This window comes from Myodes glareolus, chromosome 11 (genome assembly GCF_982192425.1).
Source record: "Myodes glareolus chromosome 11, mMyoGla1.1, whole genome shotgun sequence".
In the NCBI taxonomy this organism is placed as follows: Eukaryota; Metazoa; Chordata; class Mammalia; order Rodentia; family Cricetidae; genus Myodes; species Myodes glareolus.
In genome coordinates this window covers 16725681-16745566 of record NC_142036.1, presented here as the reverse complement: position 1 = coordinate 16745566, position 19886 = coordinate 16725681, and the positions used below count along the sequence as shown (strand labels likewise).

Below are 19886 nucleotides of genomic sequence, written 5' to 3'. Positions count from 1 at the left end.
ATCTATTAAGAAACATTCTTTAAGCAGCAATCATATGATGTAGATTTGAAGGCAAAGCTGTAGAACCAGTGGGGCCTGAGGAATCCCAGTCCTTAGTCTTATAACCAAAGCTGCTGTCTTAGTGTTCTGTTGCTATGAAGAGACACAGTGACCACCACAGCACTTTTTATAAAGGAAAGCATTTAGCTGGTGGTTTGCTTATAGTTTTAGAATGCTAGTTCATCGTGTTGGGGAGTATGGCAGCACACAGGCAGACATGGTGATGCTGGAGTGGTAGTTCAGAGCTTTATTTACTTCCTGGTCCACACACAGAATGAGAATGGCCCTACTATGAGCTTTCGAAACCTCCAAGCCCAGTCCCAAGTGACACAGCTCCTCCAACAAGGACATGCCTCCTTATCCTTCTAAACAGTTTGTCAGCTAGGGACTGAGCATGCAAGTATAGGAGCCTGTGTTGGACATTCAAACCGCCACAGCTGGCAGGGGTCAGCAGAGGCTAGGTGGAAAAGCACAGCCATGGAGGTTAAAGTCTTCCTCGGTCAGGGAACAGCAGGAACTGCACACCTGCCGCATTGTTGCTGTTAAAATCTTTGAAGAAGGCAAAGAGAGGATGGCTTTTTTGGCCAGTGCCTCCAGGTGTGGTCAGCACACACCACTGTTGGCAGCACCAGAGAAGATTTTAAAGGGATACCAAGTTGAACACTATTTTGTTTTAGTAATTATATACTAACAAATGTGAAAATATATAATTAACATGTTAAATCCATGGTTTCTTGGGTCACTCTTGCTTAGGACAGGGCTTAGTCAAAAATGTGTCCATTCAAAGCAGAACTCAAATAACGGCTGGCCCCAAAGTTGTGGTAAGAGTCTTAGAGGAGGAGTTGGCAAGTGTCTGGAGCAAGGGCCTCCTGGGACAAGAAACCTTGGGTGCAGTCTGGAAAGACTGAGGACATCTCCCCAACTCTTCCATGAGGCTCACAGGGGTCTCAATGCATGGACGTCCATCCCAGGAGCTACCTTGACCTGCAGGGTCAGACTGCAGAGCACAGTTTGCCTCTGTGGTGCTGGTGCATTCTCTGCCAGTCTTTGAGCTTTTCCTCAGAGGCATGGACTCTTAGCTAGCATGTCTTGGAGCAAGTTACCTAACATCTCGGGTGCTCTATAAAATAACTATAATAACAGTGTCTCCCCAGAAAAGAGCTATGGGTCTTGAATGAGACTAGGGATGTGAGCACTTGACCTGGGTCTAGAACATGCTAAAACCATGAACTCCAACTAAAAGACTGACTGCTGATAGCTACCGTTTTCAGGATGACTGACTTGGCCTCAACATTGCCCACAAGTTGTTCTGTGGCCCAGGCTGCCAAGATGAAAAGTCAGATGTTATAAACCCCTGCAGCCCACTGCAGGCTCTGTCAGTCCCACCAGGTGTGTCTTCCTGACCTGTCTGGTAGTGAGGAGGCTTGCTCAGTTTGACTAGGCCAGCTTTGGAACAGAGGCTTTAAGACGACAGGGCTGATATTTCTGCCTTAAGTTTGGCAAGTGTTACAGAGTCGCTGAATTGCTGAAAATGTCTGGTCTGATCATATGATTTGATGATTCTGTGGGCTCCTTTGGAGAGACCACAGTATGCTCAAGTTAGTTCTGACCCTCCCTGTAGTGGCCAAGTTAAGTGATAGTCCAGTCTTTCTCAGGAGACTGTTAGGATTGTCTGACAAGATGATGTTTATAAAGCACAGCCTCAAAGGTCAAACTTGCATGAACTTGTGTCTTGGAGTTCATTTCCAGCTGTCAGTTCTGAATTGAAAGTTTTAAATGGTCTTCACGTTGTTTGACCAAACATAGTACAATCAGGACAGATGTATCTTGAGTGTGGCATCCGCCTGAGAACTTGAGCAGGTGTTGTGTTGTATCTGGACCTTAGACTCCCGTCAGCAGCAGAGAGGCCTTGTGTAAAGCCACAGTGATTCCAGAACAAGTTTATCTATCTGCCAAGCTACATAGAAACCTTTCTCAAAATTGAAGGCGCAGAGGAGCACCTGACTGAGGCATATAGCTCAGCGGTAGAGTTCTTGCCTAGCTTGCACAAGGCCAAGGCTTGGGGGTTGGGGGGGAAGAAACAGCATGTTGCTCCTTCCATTTGGCATTTGAATGTAATTATAGAGGCTGTTACACCAGCCATTCCTGAGCAGACAAGAGGGGACAGCCTCAGAGGCCCATTGTCATCCCTGACCTCTGCATCTTCTAAAATTGCAAAGACATGAAGTCTGAGCTTTCAGAGGTCAAAGGTCTGAAGACATTTAAGGTTCTTGGTGCTGATGCTGTATGCAGTACCATGTTTATTTGGTCCTGTAGGACCCTGGGATGGATGAAACCATCCTGTTAGTGACTGCTGTTCTCTTCACTGTACACTTTGAGTAACCCTTAAACCAAACAACATGGTCAGTCCAGAGCATTTTCATTCACTTGCAACTCTAGAAGCTCAGGGAAAGGGATTGAATGAAGTCCTGATGGGACTCTCTGCTTCCATGTCTGGGGAATATGTTCAGAGCACATTCCCAGGGAGGAAAGGTGGTGCCACCACTGGGAACTCAGAACCTCTGATTCCAACTCCTGTGATCACCTAGAACTGGGACACTGAATGTTGTACCATTCCTGACCTTGCAGGAGTGTGGACTTCTTGGCCAAGACCATCTAAGGAGGGCACAGCTCTAACCCTGCTGGATACAGAAGACACTGGAAACTAAGAAAAGGGATACAGGAAGGGGCCAGGGCAATGCTGGAATGTACCCCCCAAATCTACTTCCTCCAACAAGGCCTCAGCCACTTCTCTTTCCTCTTGCCACTTTCCCGGGATGCTGTCGTACAGTGAGTTCATCAAGGGGTTCCTTTGCGGATGAGCTCAGAACCCCCAAGAACCAGTCAGAAAGCCCATTAGCTGGCAGCTGCCAGGAAGAGAAGTCATGGCTCATTGACATGGGATGTGTTGGCATCATTAGTTTACATGACACAGTTGTCAAGTGCCTTTTATTTGTGGACGCTGAGCTGAGAGCTGGATGTCTACAGAAGCTGGCAGGAGCAGAACATAGCACACATGGCCCTATCTTGTCTTTGATCCTTTTTAGGCAGCCCACTCACAACTCTCAGCACTCAACTGCTGTACCCCATCACAGGTTCCAAGGGCCTGATGAAGCATGCTCAGACGGGATATGAAAATCTTCACTGGCTGACTTCGTTGCTGCTGCTGTAGCTAGCATCTCAGCAGCCATGCTTTGATGGCCAGGCACATTAGACACTGGAACCAACCATAAGTTAATTGTTGACATGATTGTTCTGAGTGAGGTTTCTTTTACATATTGATATACTTGAGGCAAGGTAATATAAAGAAAAGGAGTCTATTTAGCTCATACCCCAAGTTTGTGGTGCCCACTTGATGGCCTTCTCTACTTTTAATTACCTCCCTGTCTCTAAACAGTGTTGTGTCCTAAGTCTCTATCTCCTGCATACCTCACTGTGGGGCCTGAACTTTGCCACATGAGCCCTTGAGGGACATTCAGCTATAGCAGGATTTCACTTGTATCTTAGAAGGGAAAACAGTGGTGGTCTCAGAGAGGCATCTTAAGGAAGATCCAGAGCACCCTAGTGCCATTTTGTGTCCACTTTAGCTCCCAAAGATGACAGCATGCACCATTTTTGATTTCCTGGTGCTTGTGTTTTGTGACCCTGATTCCCAGACTGTCCCTTTAAGACTAGTGTTTCAGTTGGGAATCCTTGGCTCCATGGTGCCAGCATACAGGCCCTTTGACTATATCCTTCATTGATCCTGTTCTCAACCCTGCAGTGGCCTTTGGGTATGAAAAGAGCCCAGGATCTATAGCAACAGAGTTTATGTCCAGAAGGAAGTGTTGTGTGTTTGAGATAATGAGAAAAGAAGCAGGAAACGGAGTAGAGACCGACAGAACTGACTCTTCCCTTAAACAGTATCCAGGTAATGATCTACGCTGGGCTGTTTGTGAGTTCTGGGAGCTTTCTGTCACGGTCATATTCATTGTCTGCCCTTGTTCTTTAGATAAATGAGCTGCCTGTTGCTGAGCCTGGCCACCAGGTGTGGCAGTGTTATTTAATATTTAATGAATGGAAGATGAAGTGACATGTCTCTACCATAGGTGATAAGCATTTGCTAATTGGCAGTAATGACAGCATCCATCTCTGCTCCCCACGGGCATTCTAGACCTAGGTTCTGAGGTAGGGAATATGACCTGCATCAACAGACGGCACCACTCTGTCGGATTTGTGTGTTTACTCTTAGGAGTTTGTGTGCCTTGTCTTAATATATTTCTGTTTAAGACACCAAGTCTTCTCTTGGGCTGAGTGTTTGAGTCCCTCTTTCCCACTGTGTAATGGTGAACGTTCTGACCTCTTAGTTCCTCTTGTGTGTTACCTGTGCCTCAAAGTGGGGATCTCGCCCTGGATGTACACAGCCTGCTAAGGCTTACAGTAACTTCATGCCTTATGCTCCTTACTTGGCGGGGTCTAGTCCAGAAATCAGCTCGTTCCCTCTGTGTGTCTTCAAAGCTTCACTAGAAAATTGACGTAGCTGAATTACAGTTTTCTAGGAGACCAGTTTCTCCTGGCCTACACCTTATCTCCACCTGACCTCCCCACCTCTTCGCTGTTATGGAGTGAAGAACATGAATGAACTAGAACTTGGCTTCAACTCCTGCTCTTTTAGGTGAAATGACTGCCTCATTAAATAGCATTGTAATTTCACTAGAACCAGTAGTGGCAAAGTATAAGGAAGGAGTGTGCCCCATTTTCATCTGCAAGTGAAAGCTCTCACCCTAGGCTTGAGGCTGGAGTGGCTGGGAGAAATGGACAGCCTCAAACTCAGGTGACCTGCATCTCTTCCTATGATGAGGATGTGGAAGCCATGGGACTGGAAGTTGGGAAGGAGTGGCACAGTGGAGCTTTCAGGCTGTCTGTCCGAACATGTAAGACAAGAGTGGTGGTGTAGAAACCTGCCGCAGTCTGCACTACCAAGTGTTTTCTTGTAGTGAAGCTCTGGTGAAGCCAGGCGGCACTTTCACTTTGCCCTAAGTGCACTTTCACAATCCAGAGGAAGGATGGTGTCAGGGCCTAGTGAGAGCAGATGCTGCTTGCTGCTTCGCTATAGTTTCCCCTGGGACCGCCTAGCAAAACCTAGCCACAGGTGGACAAATAATTCTCTAGCACCTACCTGTTTCTTAGTGCCAGGTGCGTACTTCAGTCCTTAGAGAAAGTAGTTCAGGAGACATGAAGTACGATAGAAACTGAAGAGGCTGGGGAGATGGTTAAGAGCCCTGACTGTTCTTCTAGAGCACCCGGGTTCAATTTCCAGCACCCACATGGCAGCTAGCAACTTTCTAGAACTTCAAGATCTGACACCCTTCCACAGGCATACATGTAGGCAAAATGCCAATGCAAATAAGATAAAAATAAGTTATTTTTAAAAAGATAGAAACTGAAATAAAAAGTGAAATGACATATGCCCATTTAGACACCAGCACGGGGCAGCATGTAGTGAAACCCAGCTACTCTGTCAGGCTAACACAGAATCTTTAACTATTTTTTAGGGAAAGATAAAGAAAAAGATGTAACATGGTTTTAGGGGTGTTAATATGGAAAATACACACATTAGAATGGGAAAGAGAAGACACTTGCACTTTGAAATTAAGATTTATTGTGAATTTGAGAAATCATCACATATTTAACAGTTCGAGGGAATTAATTCAGTTATTAGATCTTGGAGACTAAGGGTTGAGCGTTTGCCTGGTAAGTACAAAGCCCTGAGTTCTGTCCTCAACACTACCAAAAATAATCGTGTGGTGGTTATTTTTAATTGTCAACTTGACACAGTCTAGAGTCACCTGCGAAGAGTGTCAGTGAGGGATCAGACCGGCCTGTAGTGTGTCTACGTACAGGGTTGACTGAGGAAAGAGGACCCAGCTCATATGGGCAGCCCCTTTCTTTATTCAGGGCTTCATGAACTCTGTAAGTGTGACGAGGAGACTTAGAAGGAATAGGCATGTCCACATTCTTTCTCTGCTCTTGACAGGGATATGGCTAGCTGCTCAATTTCTTGCTCTGACTTCTACACCATGATTGTAACCTAGAATTGTAACAAATAAACCCTTTCTCTCTAAGTTAATGTTTGTCATCATCATGGCACGAGAAACAAAACTAGAACAAATCGTTATCATTGCCTAGTGGTTTTGAGTACTGTATGTGCTAAAGTTGTGAACAGTGTTTTTAGAGCAGTGGTGAAAAACAGAGAGATATATTCAATTGGTCACAGTGGGAAGAGGAATAAATGAAGGGATCTAGTCACCCCTGTGTCTGTGTTTAGGGGTACTAACATGAGAATCGAGCTTAAACAAAGGAAGAATTGGAGCAAATGGCAAGAGGTCTGTATAGTCAGGAAGGTCTGTTTCTGGTTCTCCAAGGTGATCTGAAGAACTCCCTGCCCCCGTCATCACTTGAAGGGATCAGCATAGTTTCTGCAAGATGGTCACTTCTGCTCCAGGATGAATCTTCACCTTTGTGGGTTTACCCTCAGCTCTGGTGGAGGTGGTGACAGACCTGCCCTTTGAGGTTTTACTCTTCTGGGACTCTAGACCTGGCTCTAAAAAGGTTAAGGTTATTTCTGTGCCTTTAGCCCAAATAAAGGAGACTGACACCAAGCGAAGGCCAACTGTCAGGCTTTGGTTCTGTGTGTGGGAGACTCCCAAGTGAGGAGTTGCTGCTCGGTGCCTGTTTCAAGAGGTCATGTCACTTCGTGTACATAAATTATGTTAGCTTATACTTTTATGGGGTAAGTTTGGATTCATAGAGCTGGGGGTACAGCTTTCATAAGACCTCTAGTTGTGTCCCCAGAACCTCAAAAAGTAATAACAAAAGAGATCGTTGTCACCACAGATGACAACCTACCAGGCCAACACCCTGAGGAACAGAGCTAAGGCATGGGGAGTTTGCTGAGGCCAGGGACACAGGCTGTGCCTTGGCCTTCTCTTTGCTAAAGTAGGTCTTCCTGCTCTGGCCTCCTGACTTAGTGTCTCTTCCTAGGAGATCTTGTCCTCAGATCAAGTTGCAGCATTCTTCTGCTTACAAGCCTCTGTGGTTCAAGTCCACCTTCCCACAGTTCTGAGATCTTTCTACACAGAGCCCTGACTACAGTGACCCCAGGGGAGGATACACATGTCAAGAACAGGCAGTCCCCCGAGGCCCTCAGTTTTCTTAAGGTTCATGTGAACTTTGTGCTCTACTCTGATGCATGTAGTGTTGTTGTGATGTAAATGTATTTGAAAGTATGATGCCTCCCAGTTAAATGACCTTAGTCTGTTCCACTCAGATTGATCTATTCCAGCAGCTGTGTGCGAGACCATTGTAGATCCTGGGGATAAGATGATGGCTGAGTCCCTGCTCTGTGAAGACATTCCACTGAGTGCCAGGGTAGATAACTCAGGAACCGTATCCTGCAGTTGGTATCATCTTCAATCATGACAGTGTCTTGTTGAGGAATGTTGTTCTGAGTGGTCTCACCAGTTTGTCCCTTAGCTTTAAGTCCTACACTTTGAACAGTGGGTACCTTAGATAGTCTTCTCCATCTAGCATAGCTGAAGCACCCCACAGTTCCAACAGCCCCCCAACTGTGTCTCCTGCTCCTTGCTCTTTCCTGACAGCAGTGTAGTCCATGAATTAATTCCTCACTATGGCCACAGCAGCTAACACAAACAACTGGAGGGAGGTGTGTTTAGGCTGGTACAGGTTCAGTGCTCTGTCCGTGCTTGCTTAGTTCTGTGAATTTGGGCAGAATGTCCTGGTGGTGGGAATGTGCTGAGGTTTGTTGCTTGATACACACACAGGAAGCAGAAAGGGGCATACGGGAATGAGCCAGGGCAAGATAATGCCACAAGGACCAGTGGCATGCTTTTTCCAGCTAGATCCCACCTCCTAAAGTTTCCAGCAAAGGACCAAGCCCCGCAACTGGTGAGCTTTTGGAGGAACTACTTCATATCCGGACCATAATTAATATATCACCCTCCATCTCCATCATAATGAATTAACTCTTCCTGGAACCAAATGGTTCACACCATCCCAGTACGTAGTAGATCACCTTCCTTCCCCCTGGGTCCCATGGTGCTTCCTTAGGTCCCCAGAGTAGTAAATGACCTCACCTCCCACGTAGGTTTAGTGGTTTTTCTTTTAGATTGAGTGTTGTAATCTATCTTCAATCCCAGCAGAGTGCCTGCATTTGCATATTGAATTTACTAGTCTTTATTTATTTACAATGCTGAGAATGAACCCTAGTCCTCAACATGTTAGACAAGTGCTTTACCACTGAACTAGCTCAAAAGTTCCTCCAGGAGCCGTTTTATATCCACTCCTTAAGGTGCAGCCAGTCCTGTGACCCTGGTCTTTTTTTTTTTTTTCCAAGACAGGGTTTCTCTATAACGTTAGAGCCTGTCCTAGAGCTCACTCTGTAGACCAGGCTGGCATTGAACTCACAGAGATCCGCCTGTCTCTGCCTCCCGAGTGCTGGAATTAAAGGCCTGAGCCACCACCACTCAGCTGAGACTCTGTTCTTATACCACTGTTGGCTCATGCACATGTTTTAGATCAGTGGACATACCAAGTCACAATTTTATTTTATTTTATTGGTTTTTCGAGACAGGGTTTCTCTGTATAACAGCCCTTGCTGTTTTGGAACTAGCTTTGCAGACCAGGCTGACTTTGAACTCACAGAGATCCACCTGCCTCTGCCTCCCAAGTACTGGGATTAAAAGTGTGTGCCTCCACTGCCCTGCCTAAGTCACAATTTTAAAATGTTCCATTTTATTTGATGTTTGTATATATGGCATGTATATGTGTGATTGTGGGCAGAATGAGAAACAAGATGGTTGTGTAAATAGAAAAAAAATCCGAAGTCACTAAGGTCTTTATCTTGATTGTTTAATTTTTCAATAAAGATGAGCCCATGAAACTTCATAGAATGTTCCATGGAGGCCAGAAGAAGGCATTGGATACCCAAAACTGGAGTTTTGACAGATAGTTGTGATCAGTGGATGTGGATGCTGGAAACCGAATTCTAGTCCTCTGTAAGAGCATACATGCTCTTAGTTGTTGAGCCCCATTATTTGTTCTTACTATGCTTTAAAATTTTTGCCCAAATGCATGTATACTTACTTAGTTTATTAAGATATAATTCACAGCTAATATAAAGTGCAGTAAATAGTTACAAAACAGAAACCCATGGAACTACCACCCTAGCCAGACATCCAGAGGTCTCTCCAGCTCCTTAACAGATTCAGGTGTGCCAAGTGAAGGTAGATAACCCCTTCATTGCTGCTTTTGTGCCAGTGTTTTGTTCGGATGCATCCCCGTCTGTCTAGCTGTGCTTCAGGCGTTCCCATTGTTCTAAAACAGTACAAATGATGGATATAGGATGCCTGTCTGATCCTCCACTGGATATGAGCTGTTAAAACAGCTCTGCTGGACATTCTCTTAAGTGTACTGTGGTACATAGATGCTGACATCCCGAGGTTGTGTGTCAGGGCTCCTGGGGCACCGATGTCCTCAACAGAAGTTGTCAGCGCCTAAAGCCCCATAGCCCAGTGAGCTGGGTGTGGAATGCTGGCTACAGCTCTGCTCCTCCCCTGCTGTTGAGTATCTGCCAACTCTTGGATAGTTGTAGTGTCTGGTTGTATTTTTGTTTGTTTTGGTTTTTAAAACAGTCTTGCTATATTGCCTACAGTGACCCACAAACTTGCTGTGTAGCCTAAGCTGGCTTTAAATTTGTGGTTCTCCTGTCTTGAGTCTCCAGAGTGCTGGGATTACAAACATGTGACCAAAAACCCAGCTTCTTGGGGTGATAGAAGGTTTTGGCTTCACTGTGACTTCCTTAATGAGTTATTTTACTGGTTACTAGGTTTTGCGTCCAAAGTCCTCTGATTCTTTCTTTTCTATCTTATTTTATTTAATTAGTATAATTAAATTAAGATGAAGTTTTGAGTCAGAAACTCATGTGTAACTCCAGCTCACCAATAACTTGCTCTGTAGACCAGACTGGCATTAAACTCAGAGATCCACCTGCCTCTGCTTCCCAGGTGGTAGGAATAAAGGCCCACCTGACTGTTCTTCTATAGTTGTCTTAGTTTTCTCTCTATTGCTATGATAAAACACATGACCAAAACAAGTAGGAGAAGAAAGGATTAATTTGGCTTACATGCCCACATCGCAGTCCATCATAGAAGTCAGGGCAGGAACTGAAGCAGCAGCCCTGGAAGAATGTCATTTAATGGCATGCTCCCCCTGGCTTGCTCAACAATCCAGACCCACCTGCCCCGGGGCTAGTACTGCCCTCAGTAGGCTAAGCCCTCCCCACATCAACCATTAATCAAGAAAATTCCCCCAGGCTCAATCTCTCTCTCTCTCTCTCTCTCTCTCTCTCTCTCTCTCTCTCTCTCTCTCCCCCTCTCCCTCTCCCTCTCCCTCTCCCTCCCTCCTTCCCTCCCTCTCTCTCTCTCTCTCTCTCTCTCTCTCTGGTTTTTCAAGACAGGTTTTCTCTGTTGCTTTGGAACCTGTCCTGGAACTCACTTTGTAGACCAAGCTGATCTCAAACTCAGAGAGATCCGCCTGTCTCTGCCTCCCGAGTGCTGGGATTAAAGGCATGTGCCACTCCTGCCCAGCTGCCTGCAGGCCAATCTAATGGAACTATTTTTCTCAGTTGAGATTCCCTCTTTTTAGATGACACAAACTTATGTCAAGTTGACAAAAAAAGTTAACCAGCATAATATTATTTTTATAAAGGCATTAGACTCTTGCCTATTAGATCTTATGTCTGTGACCCTCCAGTTTTGAGTTTTGAGTGTAATGTGATCTGACTTGTTCTTTCTTTCTGTCTCTATTTCTTGGACCCTGTGTCCCAGCTGACATAGTGTCCTGTGTTGAAAGGCTGACGGTATCCTTTGTCCTGCAGTCCAGTGTTGCCGTGACTCCAGGGTCCATCTCTTGCCCCAGTGGCCCCACACAGTTCAGCTGGCTAATGAAGCCTCACAAAAAGTCCTGCTTCTGGAGCAGCAGCTCCTCCCACCATAGTTCCTCTCCAAGATGCCCTTGTCCCCACTCCTCCCTGACTAGCACAGACACACAGGAAAGAGGAACACTGTGCCTGGGCTTGCACATTGAAGGAATATTTACAGAAACAGGGTCAGAATTCATTAACAGGGTAACCAGTTACACTAGGCTTTTTTTTTCCTGTATTGCAACAGTAGTCTGAAATTAATCTTTCAGGGAATATCATCTTCAATAGCATCAGAGCATAGCAAATCCCAAGAAACCAAATAAAATAAAATAACATTCAACATATTTTAATAAAAAAATTAAAGAGAACTTGAGTAATTGGAGGAATAGTTTGTTTTCTGGCCTGGGATACTCAGTATTGAAAACTTACACATTTCCCAAGCCTGTATGTGCAAGTAAAGCTTAATGAATGGTTCAGCCATGAAGGGAAACAGGTGAAGGATTCTTAACTCCAGCAGTGGTACAATTGGGGGGTGGGCACGGACGGACAGTGCTGGCAAAAGAGAGTCCTGTCTGTACAGACACTAGGGCCTGGAATTCTTCATGTAGACCAGTCTGGCCTCAGATTCTCTCCTTCTGTCTCTGCCTCTTGGATACTGAGATTGGTGTGTGCTACTTCGTTTGGTAGAAATGGTCATTAAGATGATGCATGGAAGCCGGGTGGTGGTGGTACACACTTTTAATCCCAGCACTTGGGTGGCAGAGGCAGGCACATCTCTGTGAGTTTGAGGCCAACCTGGTCTACAAAGTGAATTCCAGGACAGCCAGGGCGGTTACACAGAGAAACCCTTTAAAAAAAAAAAACAAAAAAAAACCCAGACAAACAAGTAAACAAAAAAAAAATGAAATAGAGAACTAAAGAGGTGATTGTTTACAAAAGACCTGAATTTAACTTTTGCAGTAACCCACAACCATCTGTCATTCCAATTCCAGAGAATCTAACACCCTCTTCTGACATCCAAGGGTACCGTACACAGTTGGAAACAGACATGCATGCAAAAAATAATTTTAAAAAAATCTTAACAAAAAAACACACAGTAGTCAGGTGTGGTGGCACACACCCTTAATCCCTGCACTCGGGAGGCAGAGGCAGAAGAATCTTTGAATTCAAGACCAGCCTGGTCTATATAGAGAGTTCCAGGACAGCCATAAGGTAAGGTTAGACCGCACCTGATCAGAGATTCATTTTAACTGAAACTTGGCATGTAGAGGGAGGCTTGGAGTTTGGGTTTGTTGTTTGTTCTGTGTAAATATCATATATGTGGTGTGATGCGTGTGTGGCATGTGCACTTTACTAATTGAGTTGTCTCCCTTGGCTTTTTTTTTTCCAAATCAGAATTCACATTATGCCTGTTGGCACAATGAGGCCATTGAGTCGCCCATGACTTGAGTTAAAATCTGTACCTAGAATTGTCAGTCCTTTCTATATTTGAGGCACACAGTGCAAGTTCATCTGTGCTGCTGGCCATTGTATTAGTGACTATCAGGACTCACAGAAACCTGCAGTGTTCTTCACTGTCCCACGGTGTTCTCCAGGCTCCCAGCTCACTCCTTTTTATCATTAAGACAGCCTGGAGCACAGGCATCCATGCTGGGTTAGAGTGAGTGCTTCTCGGGTTCTAGAAGACATTCATTTGCTTCTTATATCCCACTAGTGTGCCTTGAGTAACCCTGGTGATTAGCCCCCATCCCTGGAATGATGGCTCTCTCTTCTGGCGCACTGTTGCCATGCTGTGTCATGATACTGCCTCTCCACTTGCTGTCCTTCACCAGGTCATTTATAAAGTAGCAAGGGAATGTACCTAGTGTGCTTCCAAGTTCAGTTGAACACTAGTGTTGCAGTAGATGGGCTTTGTTTTATTTATTTATTCATTCGCTCATTTATTTGTTTTATTTGCTTATTTATTTATTGATTGATTGAGATAAGGTCTCATTTTGTGGTTCAGGCTATCCTGAAACTCACTGTGTAGCCCAGGCTGACCTTGAGTATGAAGCACTCCTCCTGCCTCAGTCTTCTGAGATGCACTAATTCCAACACACAAGTGCAGTGGAGGCATCATGTGTTCCAGTTGTCTTGAAGATAGGCAAGTGTGAGCTGGGGGCCTGGAGACAACTGCTGGGCAGTGGAGAACAAGGCAGCTTTCAAGAGTGAGTAGCTGCTAATAGGATGGATGTGTGAACCTTAGTGCTTGGAAGATGTGCTTCAGAAAGATGGGTCTTCTTGTTGTTGCTAAATTTTTTTTAAAGACTTATTTATTTATTTATTATGTATACAGTGTTCTGCCTGCATGCATGCCTGCACACCAGTAGAGGATACCAGATCTCATTATAGATAGTTGTATGTCACCATGTGGTTACTGGGAATTGAACTCAGGTCCTCTGGAAGAGCAGCCAGTGCTCTTAACCTCTGAGCCATCTCTCCAGCTCATTGTTGCTAAATTTTAATTTGTGAATTAATACAAAACATTCCAGAATCCTCATCTTCCTCCTCTTTATCCTGGTTAATCTGAAAGTAGTGCAGCTCATAGTTCTCTTTGCTGTTGGCAACAACATGCAGCCAGTCTCGGGGATTGTTCTTCAATTTTGCTGTTGTTGTTGTTGTTGTATTGAGACAGGGTTTCTCTGTGTAACAGTCCTGGCTGTCCTGGAACTCACTCTGTAGACCAGGCTGTCCTTGAACTCACAGAGATCCACCTGCCTCTGTGTTCCAAGTGTTGGGATTAAAGTCTCACACCACTACCAGTTGACTTCAGATATTTTTTGGTAAGATATTTCAAATACCTTTTGGACAAAGGCACCTTAAATATAACAGTGATCTTTCTCTTGCTCTGTTGATGATCACAACCCCTTTGCCAAGATTCCCAGCTTTTCCATTCACATGAGAGGTGTTTGAGGTACAGGAAGAAGCATGGTCCTCAGCGTCTCCACCCACCTACCTTCTTGTGCTGTCCTATCAGCAGAAAGGGGGATTTAAAAAATCCTTTTAATATAATACACTGACCAAGAATATTGAGTTAACTTGCATTTTTAAAACATGGAGATATTTGACAGGGTGTAAGCACATTATTTTAACTCTGCAGCCCTATTTCGTTGCTATTGATTTTAAAAATAATAATAGCCAAATGAAATGTTTTATTTTTTAAAAGGTTTTAGTTTTAGATTTATTTATTCTTTTATGTGTGTGAATATTGGCCTGCATGTATGTATGTTCACTACATATATTCCTTGTGCCCTTCAGGTCCTCTGGAACTGGATACAGATGGTTGCAAGCTGCCATGTGTGTGCTAGGAATCAAACCTTGGTCTTATGCAAGAGCAACCAGTGCTCTTAACCACTGAGTCAAACTTCTAGCCCCTATTTTAATTAATTTTTATTTTAAGACATGGCTCACACTGGGGCGATGGTGGCAGAGGCAGGCGGATCTCTTTGAGTTCAAGGCCAGCCTGGTCTACAAGAGCTAGTTCCAGGACAGGCTCCAAAGCCACAGAGAAACCCTGTCTCGAAAAACCAAAAAAAAAAAAAAAAGGCTCACTGTGTAGCCCTCACTGCCCAGAATTCACTATGTAGACCAAGCTAACCTATAGAATTTACAGAGATCCACCCGCCTCTGCCAGAATTAAAAGTGTACACTACCAAGACCAGTCTCCTTGCTGGTTTTAAAAAACTGTTCCGGAAAGAGGTCTTAAGAAACCTCACTGACCACTGGGTAGAAACTAGGCAATGAGTAGGATTTGGATAAGGGTATCAAGTAACTCGTGGGATAAACTGTGGCCTCCCCCCCCCCCCCCCGCCAAGACAGGATTTCTCTTTGTAGCCCTGGTTGTCCTGAAACTCACTCTGTAGACTGGCTTGCCTCAAAGTCAGAGATCTGCCTGCCTCTGCCTCCTGAGTGCTGAGATTAAAGGTGTGTGCCACCACCATCCTGCTTATCTGTGGACTTCTTTGTTCTCTGTAGTGCTGAGAAAATGAACGAGCCACAGACAGAATCTATATAGACAAGCTCTGACAGGGCAAGTTCACTAAAGGCATTCTGGCAAGTTGGAACACAAACAAAGGTGTAGAATCGATGCAGCTTGTAAGAAGATAGTTCAGAAAGCAAACCCTTTTCATGACAGCATTGGGGGTGCAGCTGGTCAGCGGGCTCTGTATGTAGTGATGTGATGTGCTGGCTCACAGGATCTCACAGGTGTCCTTTAGCAGTATGTCTCCACCTCCTCACGCTGCTTCAGCGCTTTTTATCTCTGCATGGTTTGAAGTGGGTTATGGAATTCACGTAGCAGTGCCTGCATGCCTGTTCTCTCTGATGTTAGCCACTAAGGATTCAGATAAATAAAAGTCGTCATCAGAAGGCACCTGCCATCGCATGGCATCCAGGTGGGAAGTGAGGAGTGCTCAGCAGATTAGCTGCCTATTTACTGCAGGTGCTGGACGACTGGCTCAGTGTGCCTTGCCTTATCCACCTAGGAAGTAAGGAAGGGCCTTGTAGAGAACCAGATGAGAAAGTCGACAGTGGGAATGGTACAAGAGCAATGGAGAAAAGGGTGATGAGCTCCTAGAAAGGCCTGTGCAGAGGGAAAGCAGAGCAGCATGTCTTTAGGGACACTTTCTGGGGGAGGCGGGTATGGGAAGGTACTCCCAGGATGCCTCACACGCAGCTAAAGAATTTACGCAAGTTCATCTATTATTATGACCACACTTGAAATTAAACCAGAGGGGGGAAAACTCAAAAAGAAAAATTTTAATGTTTTTATAAATTATTTCAGAATGTAATGAATTACAGGCTCATACCTGTGTGACCAGCACTTGAGAGGTAGAGGCAGAAGAGTCACTGCAAGTTTGAGGCCAGCCTGATCTACATCAAGTTCTAAGCCAACCATGGCTGCATACCTAGCACCTATTTTAAAAATAAAATAGTAATGAAGCTATTATATACATTGAAAAAAGTTAATAGTTTTATGAAAATTGATATATTTTCCTAAACAAACTTTAGAGAGAAGAATGACATGATTTTGTGTTTTGGGAAGTCTCTGTAATGTCTGGTTTATTGGTGGATGACTGGGTTCTCCTTTATGCATCCGCTCTACACCAGCCTATGGCCATATGATTCTTTGGTTGGATGTAGGAAGGTGTAGTCTCAAGAGAGGCCCTTGGAGAGATTTGTGGCCATTTTAACAGAACATATTAAGTGAATAGTTCGTTAAAGGATTAATTTGCATAGATAATCTGAAACAGATGAATTACAGGCCCATCTTATTCCATAAAAATGGCAGTGGTCTCCTGCACACTTGGAGGGATTGTTTGGTTCTTGAACAGTGTCACAGAACCATTTGCTAATCATTAGGGAAATACTAACTGGTTGAGGTAAACAAATACTCTAAAATATTTGACCAGTCATGTGTGTGTGTGTGTTCCACCATCATAACCACGTGACCTCTTCTTCAGCCCAGAGCCATCAGTCTCACACTCTCACACTGGGCTAAACTTCTAAACTTCTCAGAATACTGGACTGTCATGTGGAGCTGTGTTTGAATCCAGTTTAGTTTCATCGCCCACCACCAGACTGACAGTGATCCTCTGACCCTGTTTTTATGTCTCAGTTGTCTCATTAAAAATGAAATGAAAGGTGTCAGTATCTTGAAGTAAGTGCTCACTGAGTAAGTCACTGTTGCAGTTGCAACGGCTATATTTCCGTCATCATGAGCACTGTCACACAGAGTGAAGAATGGAAGGGGCTTTGAGAACACCAAAGGGTCACCCTTACTGCAGGTCTTTGGGCAACCAGAAGCCTCCCCAAATCCCATACCTGTCACACTTCCCTTTGCAGCATCACCCAGACCCAGCCTTACTGTCTGCAGCTTGTTCTTACCCTGTTTTGCCCAGCATAGAGTCAGGATTGTGAGTTTTGCTGCTGGAAAGTATTTGTCACTGAGTGCCTTCAGAAGGGTTGATTGTGAGGGGTGCTCTCAATGATTCCAAACCTGTGACCTCAGCAGTAAACAGCTGTGACCCCCCCCACCCCTTTTCACTGTTTAAAGAATATTTAACCACTCTTCACCTCACCCATCTCTTTTCTTGCCCCTCTATTAATTCAAAACAAAAATAGGAGACTGAGAGTGTGTCTAGTTAAGAAGCTTTGTGTCTTGCCTTTCAGATGTTCCTCCTGCGGATCAAGAGAAGCTTTTCATCCAGAAGCTTCGTCAATGTTGTGTCCTCTTTGACTTTGTTTCTGACCCACTGAGTGACCTGAAGTGGAAGGAAGTAAAGCGAGCTGCATTAAGTGAGATGGTAGAATATATCACCCACAACCGGAATGTGATCACAGAACCCATTTACCCAGAGGTCGTTCACATGGTAAGTGACAGCGCTTACACAGCACACCGCGAACTGAGCTGCAGGAGGGTCCATTGAGACCCTAGCCCAACACAGCCACACTAGGGATCCTCCCTCTTCCCTGAAGGTTTGGGCATGCCCCAGGACCATAATGGGGAGAGAGCTGTTTGCAGGTTTCGGTTTGCTGTGACATCCATCATCTCTAAAGCCTTTGACGTGATTTTTTTTAAAGCATATGTAACATCAGTGTTGATATCCTCTTGTAGTTTAGAAGTAAATATCTCGCCCATCCGTGTACAGGGAAATTCTAGCACTCAGTAGAAAGTAGATGCCTGGGGTAGGGTGCAGAGCTCTTGGTCTTTCCTTAACTCCATCTCTCACACACTGTGGAAACCAGCCTCAAGTCTGGAACCCTAAGGAGCAGTATTAAGTATCTATAGCTACAAATATTCTCCATCCCAGGTCCTCCAGGACCAGGTTTTCTCCACCCGCCTGTTCCCGAAGCCTCTTAGGAAAAAACCACTCAGAGGCTTAATATTAATTACATACTCTTTGGCCTATTAGTTCAGGCTTCTTATTAACTAACTCTTACATCTTTAATTAACCCATTCTGTTATTTTATATTTTGCCACGAGGCTCATTGTTACCTGTTGCTTCTTGGGTGACTACATGGCGTCTGCCTGACTCCACCTTCTTTCTCCCTGCATTGTTTAGTTTTCCCACCAAGCTATGTTCTGCCCTGCCATAGGCCAAAATAGCTTCTTCATTAACCAATGGTAGTAAAACATATTCACAGCATACAGAGGGGAACCCCACATCAAGTATCATCTGCAACTTTTGTGGTTTTATCTTATGTCAGTCCTCTTGAAACATTTTTTATGGCACACATCAAGAATATAGCTTCATTTTCTTCTGTCATTATTAAATGTGTTCTTACATTAGATATTTAAGGTCCATTTCCTCCATTCATTTAAGATTAATATATTGAACTCAACTTTCTTTTAAAATTAAATCTGTTTCATGGTACCTGTTAAACTTGTTAGTAAGTCAGTTACAGTATGGAAGGTTTCTGTAGACAGAAGTTTCTCTCTGACCTGGTCCTACAGCTGTTCAGTCCCAAAGAAACACACAGAGGTTTATATTAATTATAAACTGTTAGGCCTGTTAGCTTAGGCTTATTACTAACTAGCTCTTACAACCTAAATTAACCCATAATTCTTGTCTGTGTTTAGGCACATGACTTGGTACCTCTTCTCAGTAAGGCATTCTCATCTTGCTTCCTCTGCATCTGGCTGGTGACTGACCCTGTGCCTTTCCTCTTCCAGAATTCTTTAGTCTGGAATAAAGACTATACTTTCTGCCTGGTTACTGACCAATTAGCATTTTATTAAATTAAACCAACAAATCTTTACAGTGTACAAGAGTATTATCCCATAGCAAATTTCTATTTTTAAGAAGTCTTGGCAGCCAGTATTGCCTAATTAATACTGTTTAATCCAAGAAGGAAGCATTTGCCTCATTTGGGTCAAATGTCTACTTTTGAGTTGAACAAGTTTCAGACTGCTTGACTCGGTATCTCGTTTGTTTCATTGGAGCAGTGGGCAGTACCAGAAGCACTTGGGATGTCCAGCACTCTGGAGTCTGCTTTCTTGGGTTGGTCATTGCTTCTCCTGTGCAGTGGGAACCCTAACTAGAGTTTCTGCTTCTGTCTTAACTTTGTTCCCCCTTCTGAATATCATGCCCTCCCTTGAGGTGAGAAGAATTTGACACACATGTCCTGAATCTCCTCTGTGGGCCAGACACAGAGAAAGGACAGATTTCTACCCTCCCAAAGCTTTCTTTCATCCGAGGTGGGAGACAAGAGTGAAGTAAGCCAACCAGTACTGTATCATTTCAGATGATGATGTCCTGACGAAAAGTCAGTTGCAAGACTGAGAGAGTGATTTCTGCTTTTTCCCATGTGGCCAAGACGATCTAGAGAAAAGGAGTCATGAACTACTCAGACTGCCAGATACCTGTGTGTGCTTTCCCTGGCCTCCTGTGTGTCTGGTGCTTTCTGAGCAGAATGGAACAGAGAGAGATTGAAATGTTGTTTTATTTGTTCCTGTATTTGTATGGACTGATGGTGTGTTAGTTGCTGTCTCATCATTATGACACACTGCCTGACTGTGGGAAAGGTCATGGTGGTGGCAGTCTGTCCGTGGTATGACTTATGTTCATCTTGATGAATCAAGAAGTCAAGAGAGCTCCAGCCACCCTGTGCCCCTCAAAATCCGACTCCCATTGACTCATTTTTACCGGCCACACCTCCCACTTCAGAGGTTCCACCTCTCCCAAAACAGTGCCATAAGCTGGGGGGCATTTCAAACCCAAACTTACAGACAGCAATGGTGAAAGGTGCGGTGAAGAAAGAGTGTGGTGGGGTGGATGTAGCTGTA

The 19886-nt window shown here is 44.5% G+C and overlaps 1 protein-coding gene across 8 annotated transcripts in view; it reads left to right on the top strand.

Moving 5' to 3' along the window:
* Nucleotides 1-19886, top strand: part of Ppp2r5c (protein phosphatase 2 regulatory subunit B'gamma) — a 134434-nt gene that overhangs the window by 61897 nt on the left and 52651 nt on the right. For all 8 annotated transcript variants that reach the window (XM_085697944.2, XM_085697943.2, XM_085697946.2 and 5 more), the window contains one exon: nt 17270-17469. In XM_085697944.2, coding sequence (XP_085554070.1) covers nt 17270-17469 — 200 coding nt within the window. The remainder of the gene's footprint in view (nt 1-17269; nt 17470-19886) is intronic.